The 15,919-nt window shown below is 32.4% G+C and overlaps 1 protein-coding gene across 2 annotated transcripts; it reads right to left on the reverse strand.

Annotated features, from left to right (window-relative positions):
* Positions 1–279: 279 nt before the first annotated feature.
* On the reverse strand, positions 280–9,544 carry LOC111710409 (phosrestin-2). 2 transcript variants are annotated; one of them, XM_023484489.1, is made up of 9 exons: positions 9,441–9,544; positions 8,672–8,762; positions 6,059–6,167; positions 4,893–5,116; positions 3,723–3,919; positions 2,418–2,566; positions 1,540–1,629; positions 1,372–1,454; positions 280–464 (listed from the first exon to the last, which is right to left on the reverse strand). In XM_023484489.1, exons 1-9 carry the CDS (start codon positions 9,532–9,534, stop codon positions 395–397), a joined length of 1,107 nt encoding a protein of 368 aa, XP_023340257.1. In that variant the 5' UTR covers positions 9,535–9,544; the 3' UTR covers positions 280–394. The 2 variants fall into 2 exon arrangements, with proteins under 2 accessions (XP_023340257.1, XP_023340258.1); XM_023484490.1 differs by lacking the exons at positions 8,672–8,762; positions 9,441–9,544 and adding an exon at positions 7,624–7,723.
* Between the last annotated feature and the right edge of the window lie 6,375 nt (positions 9,545–15,919).

The following is a 15,919-nucleotide window of genomic DNA, read 5'->3' on the forward strand; positions in this document are numbered from 1 at the left end:
TAATAACGTAATAACTGAAATGATAAATATGTTACGTAATAAGTTATGATCAATGACGCCTATTTTTGTATTTTTGTTTTTTTTTGTAAATATACATTGGAAATATATCTGAACAGCACAATTAATATGTTAGTATATCTTTGTGTATGAAAAAATCTTTATAATAAACACATCATCAGGTTGCAAAGATATAAATTAGAAAATTTTATTTTCGTGGCGGCAACAACTCAGTTCCGTTGCAAAAACACTAGGGGGAAAACATGTAAAAAACTAAATCAGTATTTTTAATTGTTTATTTTGATTTGGTTGTCAGATACTTTACATACATACACAAATATTTCTATATTTTATTTCATAACAATAATTTTTTAACTTAAATATAGAAATCCATCTATTAAGCGATCTCTTCATTAGAACCAAATGATTCAACAGATTCTAGAGTATCTCGTTTTTTCATAATTTTCCTAAAAACGAAAAATAAGTTAATTCTTAAAGAATTTCAATTTCAATTTTCAAAAATGCAATTTGATCCTTTGAGGGCACTGTAGAATCAATGAATCATATAACAGAAGTAACAACTTTTTTAAACAAAAAAAAAGACAATATTGTTACGTATTATACAGATTTCAAGGTTACCGTTATGAATGGGAAATGCCACTCTTTAAATGAGGGCCTTCAGTCCGTTCAGGTTAAAGGGAGTGTGCGCAGATTTAAAAGGATGAAATGAATAAAAATGCACCTTTGCTAAGTATTTAACTAAAAATCATATTTACTACAGTTTAATTATTATTTTATTAAATAATTATATGGAGCTCTTTTCCGGTATATTTCATTACTATTATTTATCTTTACATTTACTGAGATTTAGGTATAATAGTATACAACCTATCGAAAAACGAAATTTTTTAAATTCTTTCGCGATACCTCCGAAGTTCTGATTGACTATAATAAATGTTTTTAAACAGTAAGAAAAAATGCATTTTAAAGAATTTTTATGTGGCTCAGACAGATTTTGTTTTATGTTCATGTCATTGTAAAAGGTATATTTTATCACCCTACAACCCTTCTTTTGCTGTTGATCTTGTCAAAACCCAAACCATGCAGACTCACGAAACAAAAATACTTATGATTTATGATTGGCAGTTTATAGTTAAATACAAAGAAAATTGTGTATGGGGTTCGGAGTTTATCTATGAGGTTCATGGTAGCTGTGCCATCCAACCCTCAAATTTCTCTTGGGGACAGTGTGGCATCCCACCCCCACCTATCTCTTGGGACGATATGCCAATCCACCCTCACCTATCCTTCCGAAACAGTGTGCCATCCCAACCTCACCTATCCTTTGGGGACAGTGTGCCATCCCACCCTCACCTATCTCTTGGGGACGGATGCATCAGAACAAAGGGTATCTCTGCTGATAGGGATCCATTAATAGCGCCAAGGAGCAATTTTATCTGCAAAAAAGTAGTAATCTAAATTTTTTTCTCCCTCAAAATATCCAAATTTTGTAAAAATAATATTCTTCTAATTTACATTTACCTTTACAGAATATGAGACAATAACACCAAAAACATCTCTCCTTGATGTATCAGCTAACAAAGTAGAACTCGCTAAACATGTGTCACTTCCCTAAAAAGCTAATTTTTGTCACAATAAAACCAAACCCTCTGAAAGGTTTTAAAAGGTCTAATTGTGTTTTTAAAGAGAGTGACGGGCTAGACATGGCTGAGGTTGTAGAAAAAAATGTCAGGATTCATTGAAGACCTTTGACATGTTTTGACAGTGTTTAATTGCTCAGAAAGAGCGCAAATTCAATCTTTAAAATCCTCATTGATTGTTCATTTTGGAGGGATGATTTTGAGAATTGGCTTTTTAATTTTTCAATAACGACGATGTTTCTACACTAGATTAACTAATTGTTTATGCACATATTCTAAATAGAAATTTGTGAAGAAATCAAAGGTAGGAATTAACTATTTCTTTAATATCATTATATTGAATCTTTATTATTCTTAAAAAATATGTACGCAGATTTCTTCAAATGTCGTCTTCTCAAAAAATTGCAGGAAATCTACGAAAAACAGAACATGATAACTAAATAAAATAACTTATTTTCGATGATAAGAGTTAATTTTATTTTCTCAACCTGTTCCTGAACAACTATAGAATCGTTAGTAAACGATAAAAAACGATCTAGCTGAAGGCCCTCGTTAAGGAACGTGGAATTTGAACAATTTCAAGAAATAAGAAGAAGCACAGCCCTTAGCTATAACCTAGATTCTTCCCTGAACTTTTCTATAACTTGACCACAGAATAGATATATATATACAGACATCTAATCAGCTTTCATGGCTGGACAATAAGTAGACATATAGTCGTACCTGCACGACATGCTACATTTTTACAAAATCTCTGACCTTGACTCTGCCCTCCAGAGCTAGTCCATGTCTATTACAGGATTCAGCTGTAGGAGTTAAATATATTTTCCTGGATAATGATGATCCTGGTTGTATAGGACATCCATCCTGGGAATCCCAATTGGTTACCACAGCATGTTGGTTGCCACCTATTCAAAATCATCTAATCAAAGAGAATAGATTGATATAGAGTGGAATTAAATCAAAAAAAGTGTAAGACCGCAATTTTGTTGTACTGCTTCCATACTGCTTCCATACAAAGTATGATTGCAGTATAAAACAGTCTAATGCAAAAATAAGATTACCCATTAAATACTTTCACTTTACAAACGACGACTTTTGCGTTTTAATGTTTGATTAAATGATAATCAAATCAACTAAATCAATCAACTAAAATTGACCAATGGACTAGAGACTAGAGCAATTAAGCTGACATATAATTAATGATGATATGAATGTTAAATAAAGTGTTAAAAATGACATTTTCGACACGTACTACTAGTAATACGTTCTGACTTTCATAAAATTACTTCATAGTTGCATTTAAATTAGATTACTACGAGTTAACATGAAGCTTGATTATGTTGAGTTGATTATTAATGCTATTTGTTAAGATTTACTTTTAATATGGGAAATGCCGCAATCAGTTCTGAAACTAAAGTTAGCATTCTTGTTTGAAATCTTCAGATCATATCTCTAGATTCATATCTGCGCCTATATATTCAGTATTAACAAACATAGCTACAGATAGAAATGGACAATCTCTAATGATTATAGTTTTTGTGAACGAACAAATGTTTTGGGAACAAATGAAATTATTCTTTAACAATGGTTTTGTACAGAAAAAAATACGAACGATGGACGAACAACTTGAATCAAGAAGAGAAATAAAAAATCATTGTATTCTTAAACGAATGAAGAAAAAAAAATTATGATTTGAACTCGTTAGAACCAACTTGAAAAAAATATCCTTTTTTACTGAACGAACAAATTGTCCGAAAGGTTTTGAAAACCAATAGCTTTTTAACTAACGAACGATTTTTTAATTACATAAATCTATAACTGAATGAACGATTTTTTTGAACAAACTGTTGATAAATTTTACTGGATAAACGATTTTACTTAATGATCGTTTAATGAGAAAACAAACAAAATAGAACGAAAATAAACGTTAATTTGAGGCCAAAGAAGTAAATTTTATGAACGATTTAAAAAATAAAAACGTGTCGTTCACAATTGAGGAACGAATGAAGTGAAAAAAGAACGAGCGCGCCCATCTCTAGCTATAGATAAAAACTTGCATACCTTTAAACATGGCTATATCAACCTGCTGTAGAACAACAGCTGAAATCCTTTTAACCGTCTTGTTAGAATTATTCCTGATGTTTACATCAACCATTATTTCATCTCCGTGTGAGTAAAGATGGTTGTCTAGGCTGGCTTCTAACTCCAGGAGACCAGAGGACAAGTGTTTTCTAACCAATGTAACTGGTTTTTTAGACCTTTACACACAGATAAAGAACAAGATCGAGTGTCATGAGATAGAAGTTTATCAATGCGATTAAATCTGAACTGAGCCGGGAATACTCGTGTATTGTGGATATCAAGATTTAAGATCTGCAGATCAATTTAATCTTTATTAGCAAGAAACTTTTATCATGGGAGAAATAACTGAAAAGAAGAGATTAAGCAATGATTCTCAAATTAAAAGTGCTCACAGCTGAGTGGTTTAACAAAATTGTCATAATGGACAAGATCTGAATTTCTGGGGTTGCCTCAGCATCTATATATAAATTTGGCTTGTCTGTGTGTATGTTTGTATCCAATAAACGTCAAAACGGCTGAACCGATCGGGTCCAAATTTTTTGTGGGACATCACGTGACCACAGGGAAGGTTTATAAATGATAAAAATTAAAAAAATGTGTTTTAAAGGTTTTTCATTTTGTAAAAAAAAAAATTCTTGAAAATCCGCGAATTCTTTTTTAAAAATCCACAACATTTTTTTCTTATTTGTTTTAAAATGTAAACAAAAAGAACATGTTCACAATTTAAATAGAAGATGGGCGCAAAGCGCCCTATAAGCCTAGTTTCTGTATAAAAGGGTGAAATTCTTGATTTTCCGTACTTTTATAACAAAATTGTGTTTAAATTTTAATGAACTTACACTGTTCAAAATTTGGAAAGCAGGATGTTTTCAATCAATCTCTACAATAATACAAAGTTACCGCAGGAAAACATATAGGAATTATCAGAATTAAACAATGTTTCCCTAGAAAAACGACAAGATCTTCCACATTATTGATCAGATAAAAGTTGCAATTGTACTGTTGTGAATCGGGCACTGCCATCTCTGCATGGAGGGTCACTTATAACTAGGCTTTCATTCCCTGTAATGTGAGCAATGTAACACATAGAGGCAAGTTTGGCTGGAATTATTTTGAATTTTTAAATTCCCTTTTTAGCTTTATCTGAACCTTTGAATATTTCTGGGAGCAAACTGAATTTTCCTAACTGTCAGGTTTACAACTGAAAGCTTCTTCTGCAAGGAGTTATGTTTGACTCGAACAAAATATTCCACGCCACATGGTTCTCCTGACTCTAAACTCTCGGGAACTATGGTGACCGAGGCGGAACAGTGATCCGGAAACTCTAGATGGAACGGATAAGCATTTTTGCCAAATTTTGCAACCAGCTTCTCCTGAAGTCAAGGTTGCCAACTAAAGATATTTTCTTGGACCCCAAATTATTAGTTTCTGAATCTGGTATATGAGACACAACTGCTAACTAATCTTAAACCTGTGTAAAAATACATTTCGTATTTTCTTTAAAACATTATAATTTTAAACATTTAATACATTCTTCTGAAATGAACAGTGCATGAATGATTCTATTAAGATAATTCAAAGATAATGTTATGACCTAAAAATAGTCTACAAAAATGTCTTATTTTTGTCATCTTGTAAGCTAGCAGTAACATATTGGAAACCATGACTTTTTAAGGAAGCTTTTGTAAGCTATTTTGTAAGTCATGAACACAGTGATCTTGTCAGGCTCAAGGGCTTACTAGGGGGGGGGGGGGGGGGGCCCCCTCTTGAGGAGGGCACTCATATAAAAAATATTTTAAAACCTCACTTTTGCCTTAACAAAAAAAATTGCATTAAAAAAGCTTCAGTGTAACTGTGTAAATATATCTTTGATATCATTATTCATAATTATACGATATGTATCGTTTCTATGAAAATATTTCTTAAAAAACGTTTCCATCTCTTTTTTTACCCATTGAAGCTTACAACCACAGTATTAAGAGGAAGTGTCTGATGAGTCCACTTAAGAAAATTACATAAATAATTCATTAACACTTGTTTTATGGAAGTGTGTGTATGATAGAATAGTCTACTTAGTTAAAAAAAAGGTATCAATATTTTTTCAAAAAAGGGATTTTTAAGAGGGGCACATAAAAAAAGTGCCCCCTCCTACACAAATGCTCTCGTACGCTCCTGACCCGGCTGTATTTGTTGCATAAAACGTGCTAGATCTACTTTACTATTAGTAGCCAGACTGGACAGTTCGACTGAATGCATATACAGTATCAGCCGTATAGGCACGGATCATACAGCTTTAGAGTGGTTGGCAACCTTCCCTGAAGTAGTGACCAGTATTTTAAACTATCTCTTCGTATTGAATGCTCCGAGAGCACGAGTTCCTTTTTGAAAGTTAATCCCATCGTCTCCTTCTCCTCTACTCCATACCTAAACAATATTCTTTTTATTCAAGTTTAGATGTTTATTTTATAGAACCATGTTATTTGTTAGATATGTTAATCAACACATTTTACATGACTTTGCGGTCAGCACTGTTACCAAGTTTTTCTTTTCGTTTTACGATTTTTCCTGATAAAGTGATAAAATACATCAGAATATTTCTATATAAAGTGATATAATACCTCAGAATATTTCCTGATAAAGTGATATAATACTTCAGAATATTTCCTGATAAAGTGATATAATACTTCAGAATATTTCCTGAAAAAGTGATATAATACATAAGAATATTTCCTGATAAAGTGATAAAATACATAAGAATATTTCCTGATAAAGTGATATAATACTTCAGAATATTTCCTGATAAAGTGATATAATACTTCAGAATATTTCCTGATAAAGTGATATAATACATCAGAATATTTCCTGATAAAGTGATATAATACTTCAGAATATTTCCTGATAAAGTGATATAATACATCAGAATATTTCCTGATAAAGTGATATAATATATCAGAATATTTCCTGATAAAGTGATATAATACATCAGAATATTTCCTGATAAAGTGTTATAATACTTCAGAATATTTCCTGATAAAGTGATATAATACTTCAGAATATTTCCTGATAAAGTGATATAATACATCAGAATATTTCTATATAAAGTGATATAATACCTCAGAATATTTCTATATAAAGTGATATAATACCTCAGAATATTTCCTAATAAAATTATACGAAACTTCAGAAAGGCGTCTAATGTTAATCTGGAAGACTGTGTAGTTTTACTTTTTCCTTTTAAAAATTTTGTGTTACCAAAGAATTACAAAACGACTGAAATATGAAACTTCTGGAAAAAATTCATGGAACCTCGAATACGCAAAATTATGTTTTTAATAAAAAAATGAAAATTAATTAGATTTTTTATATCTTTAACCACAGATGTTGAAAGGTACACAATGCTAATGGTTGGTTAACTTCTACAAAATGGAGGATTTTAAGGTTTTAAAATTTTTGAAAATACAGAAGACGACATTGAAAACATTGTTACAAATTTTATTTCAGAATCCGTTGGATCCGCAACATTTTGGCTTTCATGAAAATGTTCCCTTATTGTCAACCATTTCTACACACTGAAATTAACCAAATTTGTAGTTAATTTTTAAAAGCAAATATACTAGGTGATCATATAATTAGCACGTACAGTCGTGGGCATTTATATCAGTTACAATGAAGACGACATTTATATCCAACTTCTGATTTCCAACGAGCTTTTTTCAAATTAAAAGTATAAAAGTAAACAAAGAGAAGCTTTTAGTTGACAGTTCTCTTAGTTTTCATGTGTGTGTGAATCAATGCGGTTTAAAACCTTGGTAGAAATACTATGCATAAAGGTTTACTTGAAATAACGCATAGAGTCTCTTTAAATGTAAAACTTATTTACCTAAAGGAGCAAACAAGAAGTACATCTAGGGTAGAGAATGGAGAATTTAACTCCTCGTCTAGTAAACCTATTTACCTGAAGGAGCAAACAAGGAGTACATATAGAGTGGAGAATGGAGCATTTAACTCCTCGTCTAGGAAACCTATTTACCTAAAGGAGCAAACAAGGAGTACATATAGAGTGGAGAATGGAGAATTTAACTCCTCGTCTAGTAAACCTATTTACCAAGGAGCAAACAAGGAGTACATATAGAGTGGAGAATGGAGAATTTAACTCCTCGTCTAGTAAACCTATTTACCAACAAGCAAACAAGAAGTACATCTATAGGGTAGAGAATGGAGAATTTACCTCCTCGTCTAGTAAACCTATTTACCTAAAGGAGCAAACAAGAAGTCGTCTAGGGTAGAGAACGGAGAATTTAACTCCTCGTCTAGTCAACTTATTTACCTAAAGGAGCAAACAAGAAGTAGTACATCTAGGGTGGAGAACGGAGAATTCAACTCCTCGTCTAGTAAACCTATTTACCTGAAGGAGCAAACAAGAAGTACATCTAGGGTAGAGAACAGAGAATTTAACTCCTCGTCTAGTAAACTTATTTACCTAAAGGAGCAAACAAGAAGTACATCTTGGGTGGAGAACGGAGAATTCAACTCCTCGTCTTGTAAACCTATTTACCTAAAGGAGCAAACAAAAAGTACATCTAGGGTCGAGAACGGAGAATTTAACTCCTCGTCTAGTAAACCTATTTACCTAAAGGAGCAAACAAGAAGTACATCTAGGGTGGAGAACGGAGAATTTAAATCCTCGTCTAGTAAACCTATTTACCTAAAGGAACAAACAAGAAGTACATCTAGGGTAGAGAACGGAGAATTTAACTCCTCGTCTAATAAACCTATTTACCAAGGAGCAAACAAGAAGTACATCTAGGGTGGAAAACGGAGAATTTAACTCCTCGTCTAGTAAACCTATTTACCTAAAGGAGCAAACAAGAAGTACATCTAGGGTAGAGAACGGAGAATTTAACTCCTCGTCTAGTAAACCTATTTACCTAAAGGAGCAAACAAGAAGTACATCTAGGGTAGAGAACGGAGAATTTAACTCCTCGTCTAGTAAAACCACACCATTGATGGGTTCTGTACCTAGATTAGTTAGAATTGCTAATGTCATCCTCACCAAACCGGAGAGTTTCAGCTGAAATTAAAAATGGCAATATAACTATGGTAGACGTACAGGGAAAGGGACCGTTATATTTACATAGTTTCAGATCGTCTTTACAGTCTCATCCTTTGTGGATAACCCTGTACTATAGCTACTGACATACAGTTCATGGGATTTAAAGAGTTGCGGCAAGTATCTTTGCAATCTGTGCAAACGTATGGGGGTCTATTTACTAATACTGCAGACAGAGTACAGACTAGTTTTAAAGGATTAGAACGAAGATTAGTTGCTGCTCAAGGAGTATGAAATAGAAGGGAGATATAACTGACGCGGCCTTCCCTACCAACCATACGATTATACATGCTTTGCAGACGGTACTTTATTTGAATAAGAAATATTTGTCTAAGGTACAATTACCGCGTATACAATTACCTTTTCTGAATATTTCTTATACAAATGGAGTTCCCGTCTGCAAAGCATGTATGACTATACGTATATGTATTATGTATAGTCATATGATAGGGCGGGCTGCGTCAGTTGCAACCTTCTTCTATTTCATACTCCTTGTTGCTGCTTACTTACGACTTCCATGTAATCCAATTTATCCAAAAACGGCTCGCATTAGCAATCTATATTGTAATGTATCTAGGGTTGTCTACCTCCTAGACTATCTATAAAATCTCGTTTTCCTAAAAACACTATTGTGCTTCCATCTTGTGAACATTTTTTAAACACTTTTAATATGTCCGCCATGTTCGTGGGATAATATTATAGACTAATGTGTGAAACCCTATAAGGTTTATTTTCTGGAATATAACCAACCCCTTAAACTGGTTTTCTGGAATAAAACAAACCCCTCAAACTGGTTTTCAAGAAAATTATCTGAATAAGATTCTAAGGGTGGTGGCAAATGTAAAAAAAAATAGCTTTTAAAATAGAAATTCTAGTTTCTGATCAAATATAATAAAAAAATTTAAACTATTGCAAATCCTGATAAAACTGTGAAGTGACTAAAATAGTTTAAAGCAAACTTTTCAAGATCTGTTATTGTTTACTTTCTTATATTTTATAACACTCTGTATGTTTTTTTTTCATTAGATTAACTATTTTTGAAACTATAGAAGCCATATATATTATAAACTTATTTATCATACAATTACAATTATAAAAGAGGATTATGCCAAATATGGTCCCATAAAACACTGAAGACAGAAATAAGTTTTAAAATCTCCTTATCCAGGGCTACACAGAAATACAGGGTGAGTCAAAAAAAAATGTGATTTGCGGCGCCTGGTGCAAAATTGTACCTTTTTGGTCCAAAAGAAAATCCACGAATCTTTTTTTCTCTGAAAATCAAAAGTTCAGAAAAGCAAAAATGTGCATTCATATTATTTCTCTCTAAATCTAAAATTTTATTAAGATTGAATCACGGAATCACAGAAAATTGGCAAAATTGTAATAAGAAAATTCGCAATTTTCAGTTCTGGGCTAATTTTTAAGGAAAAGTTATTTAAATTCTCTAGTTCCTTTCTTCTTAGTTTATTCTAAAGTATTAAATATACGCTGTTCAGTTGAAACCTTAAGATCCATTGAAAAACAATTTTTCCGTAAAAATTATACCAGAACTGAAAATTGCGAATTTTCTAATTACAATTTTGCAAATTTTCTGAGATTCCGTGATTCAATCTTTTTAAAATTTTAGATTTCAATAGAAACAATTTATTTACACATTTTTGTTTTTCTGAACTTTTGATTTTGAAAGAAAAAAAGGTTCGCGGATTTTTTTGGACCATTGAAGTACCAAAAAAATACAAATTTTCAAAAAATATAAAAAAAAACACTATACAGAAGAGTTGAACAAAAAAAGTTACACTTTTGCACCATGCGCCGCAAATCACACTTTTTTTTTACTCACACTGTATAAGTGCAGGTTGGTGAGGGGAAATCTCGGTCTCAATAGTTAATGCATAAATTTCATGTTTGGCTGTGTGGGTCGCTGGATATTCCTTTTTAAATGTTTGTTTGCTTAAAGTAACAATTAATAAAAATTTTAAATGTCTTACCCAAATGATATTCATAAATAATCGTTCATAATTGATAACGATCAGACATATTTAATGTTCAGAAATTATTAAGGATCCAACATTGTTAACGATAAGACATTGATAACGATCAGACATTGTTAACGATCAGACATTGTTAACGATCAGACATTTTAAACGATTAGACATATTTAACGTTCAGTAATTGTTAACAATCATACATTGTTGAGGATCATGGAAATTGTTAATGATCAGACATTGTTAATGATCAGACATTGTTAATGATCGGACATTGTTAATGATCGGACATTGTTAATGATCAAACATGGTTAACATTAAGACATTGTTAAAGGGAGTGACCGGCAATGTATGGTAGTTGAACTGAGAATGTAGAATGGTAAAGTAATTTTTTTAGGATTTAATTGAGACTTATCAGACGTTTTTACGGTGCATATTTGTTCAGCATAGAGCGCAAATTCGATCTTTAAAATCCTCATAGATTGTCCAATGTCCATTTTGGAGGGATGATTTTTAGAATCAGTTTTTTTTAATTATTCAATGACTACCACGAAAAATGTAACAAAAATTCGACAGTAAATTAATAAGTTGTTTTGGAAAAGATTTGAAAATTAAAATTAACTCTTATCATCGAAAATCACAAACCTTATTCAGTTGTTAGATTCTGTAATGTCTCATTGTTTACAAACATTTTCTGTAGATTTCCTGCAATTTTTATAGAAAAGACGACATTTGAAGAATTTGGAGAAATCTGCGAAAAAATTTGTAAAAAATAAGATATTCAATATAATGATGAAAAGGAAATAATTGATTCTAACAATTATTTATTGGACTATTGAAAATATGTTCCTAAACATCCAATTAGTTTACTTTTGAATTTTTGTTACATTTTTCGTCGTTATTATTGAATAGCTTTTAAAAAAACTATTTTCAAAATCATCTGACCAGAATTGACAATGAAGGAGAATCTAAAAAATGACACTCTCGCTGAACAAATATGCACCGTAAAAACGTTTAATAGGTCTCAAATGAATCCACAAAAATTTCTTTAAAAAACTGCATTCTCAATTTAACTTCCATACATAGTCGGTCACTCCCGTTAATGATCAGACATGGTTGATGATCAGAAATGGTTAATGATCAGACATGGTTAATGATCAGACATGGTTAATGATCAGACATGGTTAACATTCAAACATTGTGAGTGATCATACATTGTTAATGATCAGACATGGTTAATTATCAGACGTGATTAATGATTAGACATGGTTAACATTCAGACATTGTTGATGATCAGACATGGTTAATGATCAGACATGGTTAATGATTAGACATGGTTAACATTCAGACATTGTTAATGATCAGACATGGTTAATGATCAGACATGGTTAACATTCAGACATTGTTAATGATCAGACATGGTTAATGATCAGACATGGTTAATTATCAGAGATGGTTAACATTCAGACATTGTTAATGATCAGACCTGGTTAATGATTAGACATTGGTTAATGATCATACATGGTTAATGAACAAACATTGTTAACATTCAGACATGGTTAATGATCAGACATTGTTAATGATCAGACATGGTTAATGATCATACATGGTTAACGATCAGACATTGTTAACGATCAGACATTGTTAACAATCAGACATGGTTAACGATCATACACGGTTAACGATCAGAAATTATTAACGATCAGACGTGGTTAATGATCAGAAATTGTTAATGATCATACATTGTTAATGATCATACATTGTTAACGATCAGACATGGTTAACAATCATACATGTTTAACGATCAGACATTGTTAACGATCAGACATGGTTAACGATCATACACTGTTAACGATCAGAAATTGTTAACGATCAGACGTGGTTAATGATCAGAAATTGTTAATGATCATACATTGTTAATGGTCATACATTGTTAATGATCAGACCTGGTTAACGATCAGACCTGATTAACGATCGGACATTGTCAATGATCAAACATTGCCAATGATCAGGCATTGTTTAGGATCATATAAAGCTATCGTTTAGAGATTGTTAACGATTAGACATTATTAAGATCAGAAATCGCTGACAATCAGTCATCATTATCGTTGAAAGAGATCGTTCTGCGTTAATGATCAACAAATACTCGTTAAAAACGGTAAACAGTTGACAAAACGGTAAACAGTTGACAATCTTTAATTTTAATTAATATATATAAAATTGAATAAATGCACGAGAAGCTTTAACAAACCATGCATTTTTGAGTGGTTCAACTTTTTGGAATAACCTTTCTTGTGTGAAATTTTAGATTATCATTCTTTTGTAAACTAAAAGGACTTGATTACGTTTGAACAAGAAAGGTTATGAAACCGCTACCGGACCACTGTAGCGTACATATCTCCTCGAAATCAAAGTGTTTTTGCGATAGCTCGTTATCTTTCTTTATATATTTATATTTATATATATATTATATGTGTCTATCTATCTATCTTTCTATTCGTCTATATTGCGTCAGGAAAAGGAACTTTCTCTGGAACCAGGTTGAAAAAAATTACGCGTTTTCACATCAAAACTGAGATACTTTTAAAGTTTTCAATAATAGTTGATTTTTTCTCATAAATTAAATTGTGAAGTAGAAATACCCCTGGTTCTTGACCTTGAAGGGGTCCGAAGCGGGTAATATATACGCAAGTCGAGACATGGAAAATTCAGGGGGAATGAGTCTAGGTCTAGGTCTAGGTCTAGGTCTAGGCCTAGGTCTAGGTCTAGGTCTAAGTCTAAGTCTAAGTCTAGGTCTAGGTCTAGGTATAGGTCTAGGCCTAGGTCTAGGCCTAGGTCTAGGTCTAGGCCTAGGTCTAGGTCTAGGTCTAAGTCTAGGTCTAGGTCTAGGTCTAAGTCTAGGTCGGGCTAGGTCTAGGTCTAGGTCTAGGTCTAGGTCACATAAATTCTAAAATGTTTCAGCCTTAATTTTTCAAATCGTTAATTGGCAAAATCAATTTTTTGCAATTATGATAAATGAAATCGAAAATCAAAACTCATTGAGGCCGTTTATGTTTATGTTTATGTCTTATTTTTTATGGGTAACCCTGCATAATGAATGCATAGAAATTTCAAATTATTTTTTATTATTTAATTTCATGGTTGCTAAAGCTTATTGCAAAACCCTTGCAATGCAAATAATTGTGTAAATTTGCATATTTAAATCTAACTGTGCACTTTTTTAGCACTTGAGCGTAATTTCGATTTACCCTACATTAATATATTGGCATGTCCGATTCACAGCAGTCACCTTGAGTATGATCATGAATATTTTTATTGCTGAAAATTGAGTGTCAGAATGTACGACTTTGTGACCTTGCAACTCCTATAGTTTTGTTTTGCTCACATGTATATGACAAAAACATATTAAATTAGTTGTATATTTAAAGTTTAAATTAAATTAGCTGTATATTTAAAAGATTAACTTAAATTAGTTGTATAAATTTTAAAGTTTAAATTAAATTAGTTGTATATTTTGGGGACATAAACATCCCCGTTTAGAAACTTGATCTCCATGTCCATGTATTACCATTAAGAAGAAAAATGTTAAAAAAATATTGCCGCTTCGCACAAATAATCTTTCTCAATCAACTTTAACAAAGTAACATAGATAAATTTTACAAAAAAACACATTTTTCAAATGCAGTAGTTTTTGATGTAGAACCTACCAAAGAGCATTTTCATCCACTCCAATTTCATGTCCTTAATCTTCTTTATGATTAATTTATACATTGCTTATCTATCCAATAAGCGTCAAAACGGCTGAACCAATCGGGCCCAAATTTTTGTTGGACCTCACGTGACCCCAGGGAAGGTTTATGTATGATTGAATTTTTAAAAATTGGCTTTCCTATTTTTAATAATTTATAAAATCCGTGAGTTTTTGTTTTTTGTTTTACAATGTATTCAAAAGAGAAAATGTTAGCAAATGAAAATGAAATAGAAGATGGCTGATCATCGCGGATTTTATATACTGGTGGATTTGCTATTTTATAAGCTGTTGAATGAGTCTCAATTTATAATGGACAACCTTCAGGGTTTAAATCAAGTCATGTGAAAGCTGAAAGGTGGTAAAGGAAGCCTTTTATTTGATAGAGTTTGTTAATCCAAGAAATGATTGGGAAATTTAAACCAAGCCCAGCTAAAACCCATAATTTGATATAAATCATAATATGAGGGCTGCCAATCAAGTCTCAGCAAATAAGACTTTTTGTCTTAGCATCTGCATATTGACTCTATCAAGGAAAGTTTTTAATATTAATTGCTCCTATTTTTGCATGGTTGTAAACATCATTTCTTCCCATGCATTTTCTACTATAAGAGGACCTTTTTTCCGGGGACATTTTTGTGTAAAAAGTCCTAGAAAATAAAGTCTCAAAATGGTAGGACTTTTTTCCACAGGACTTTTTTAGTGCCAAAATTTAGGACTTTATTTCCGAAAACTATTTTTCAGAGAACAGTTTTGCGCTTACACCGGATGGATACTTCAAATTATTTGTGCGTGCATACATACACACTTGTAGAGTGTGCGTGAGTATAAACAGTTATAATTGCAAGTCTAAGGATTAATGATTGCTAGGGCGCGTGCTTTAATAGTTTCTTGGTCTGATGACTTCCATAGGGGAGGGGGGGGGGGGAGGGGTCAGTAGTGGTACTTTTCATATCTAATCACAGCTAGGTCACAGTCTAGGTCTAGATCTAGGTCTAGGTCTAGATCTAGGTCTAGGTCTAGGTCTAGGTCTAGGTCTAGGTCTATGTCTAGGTCTAGGTCTAGGTCTAAGTCTAGGTCTATGTCTAGGTCTAGGTCTAGATCTATGTCTAGGTCTAGGTCTAGGTCTAGGTCTAGGTCTAGGTCTAGGTCTAGATCTATGTCTATGTCTATGTCTAGGACTAGGTATGGGTCTAGGTCTAGGTCTAGATCTAGATCTAGATCTAGATCTAGGTCTAGGTCTAGGTCTAGGTCTAGGTCTAGGTCTAGGTCNTTCCCTTAAACCATAAAGGTACCCTTAAACCATAAAGGTTCCCTTAAACCATAAAGA

Source organism: Eurytemora carolleeae, unplaced genomic scaffold (genome assembly GCF_000591075.1).
Source record: "Eurytemora carolleeae unplaced genomic scaffold, Eaff_2.0 scaffold1036, whole genome shotgun sequence".
NCBI lineage: Eukaryota > Metazoa > Arthropoda > Copepoda > Calanoida > Temoridae > Eurytemora > Eurytemora carolleeae.

What these genes read in the sequence shown, in the direction of transcription:
- LOC111710409 (XM_023484489.1), bottom strand. Translation starts at nt 9,534, where the DNA reads ATGGCGGACATATTAAAAGTGTTTAAAAAATGTTCACAAGATGGAAGC. An exon ending in TTTTATAGATAGTCTAGGAG is followed by an intron (nt 8,763 to 9,440) that starts GTAGACAACCCT and finishes TAACTAATCTAG; the next exon opens with GTACAGAACCCATCAATGGT. An exon ending in GCTCCCAGAAATATTCAAAG is followed by an intron (nt 3,920 to 4,892) that starts GTTCAGATAAAG and finishes CTGTGTGTAAAG; the next exon opens with GTCTAAAAAACCAGTTACAT.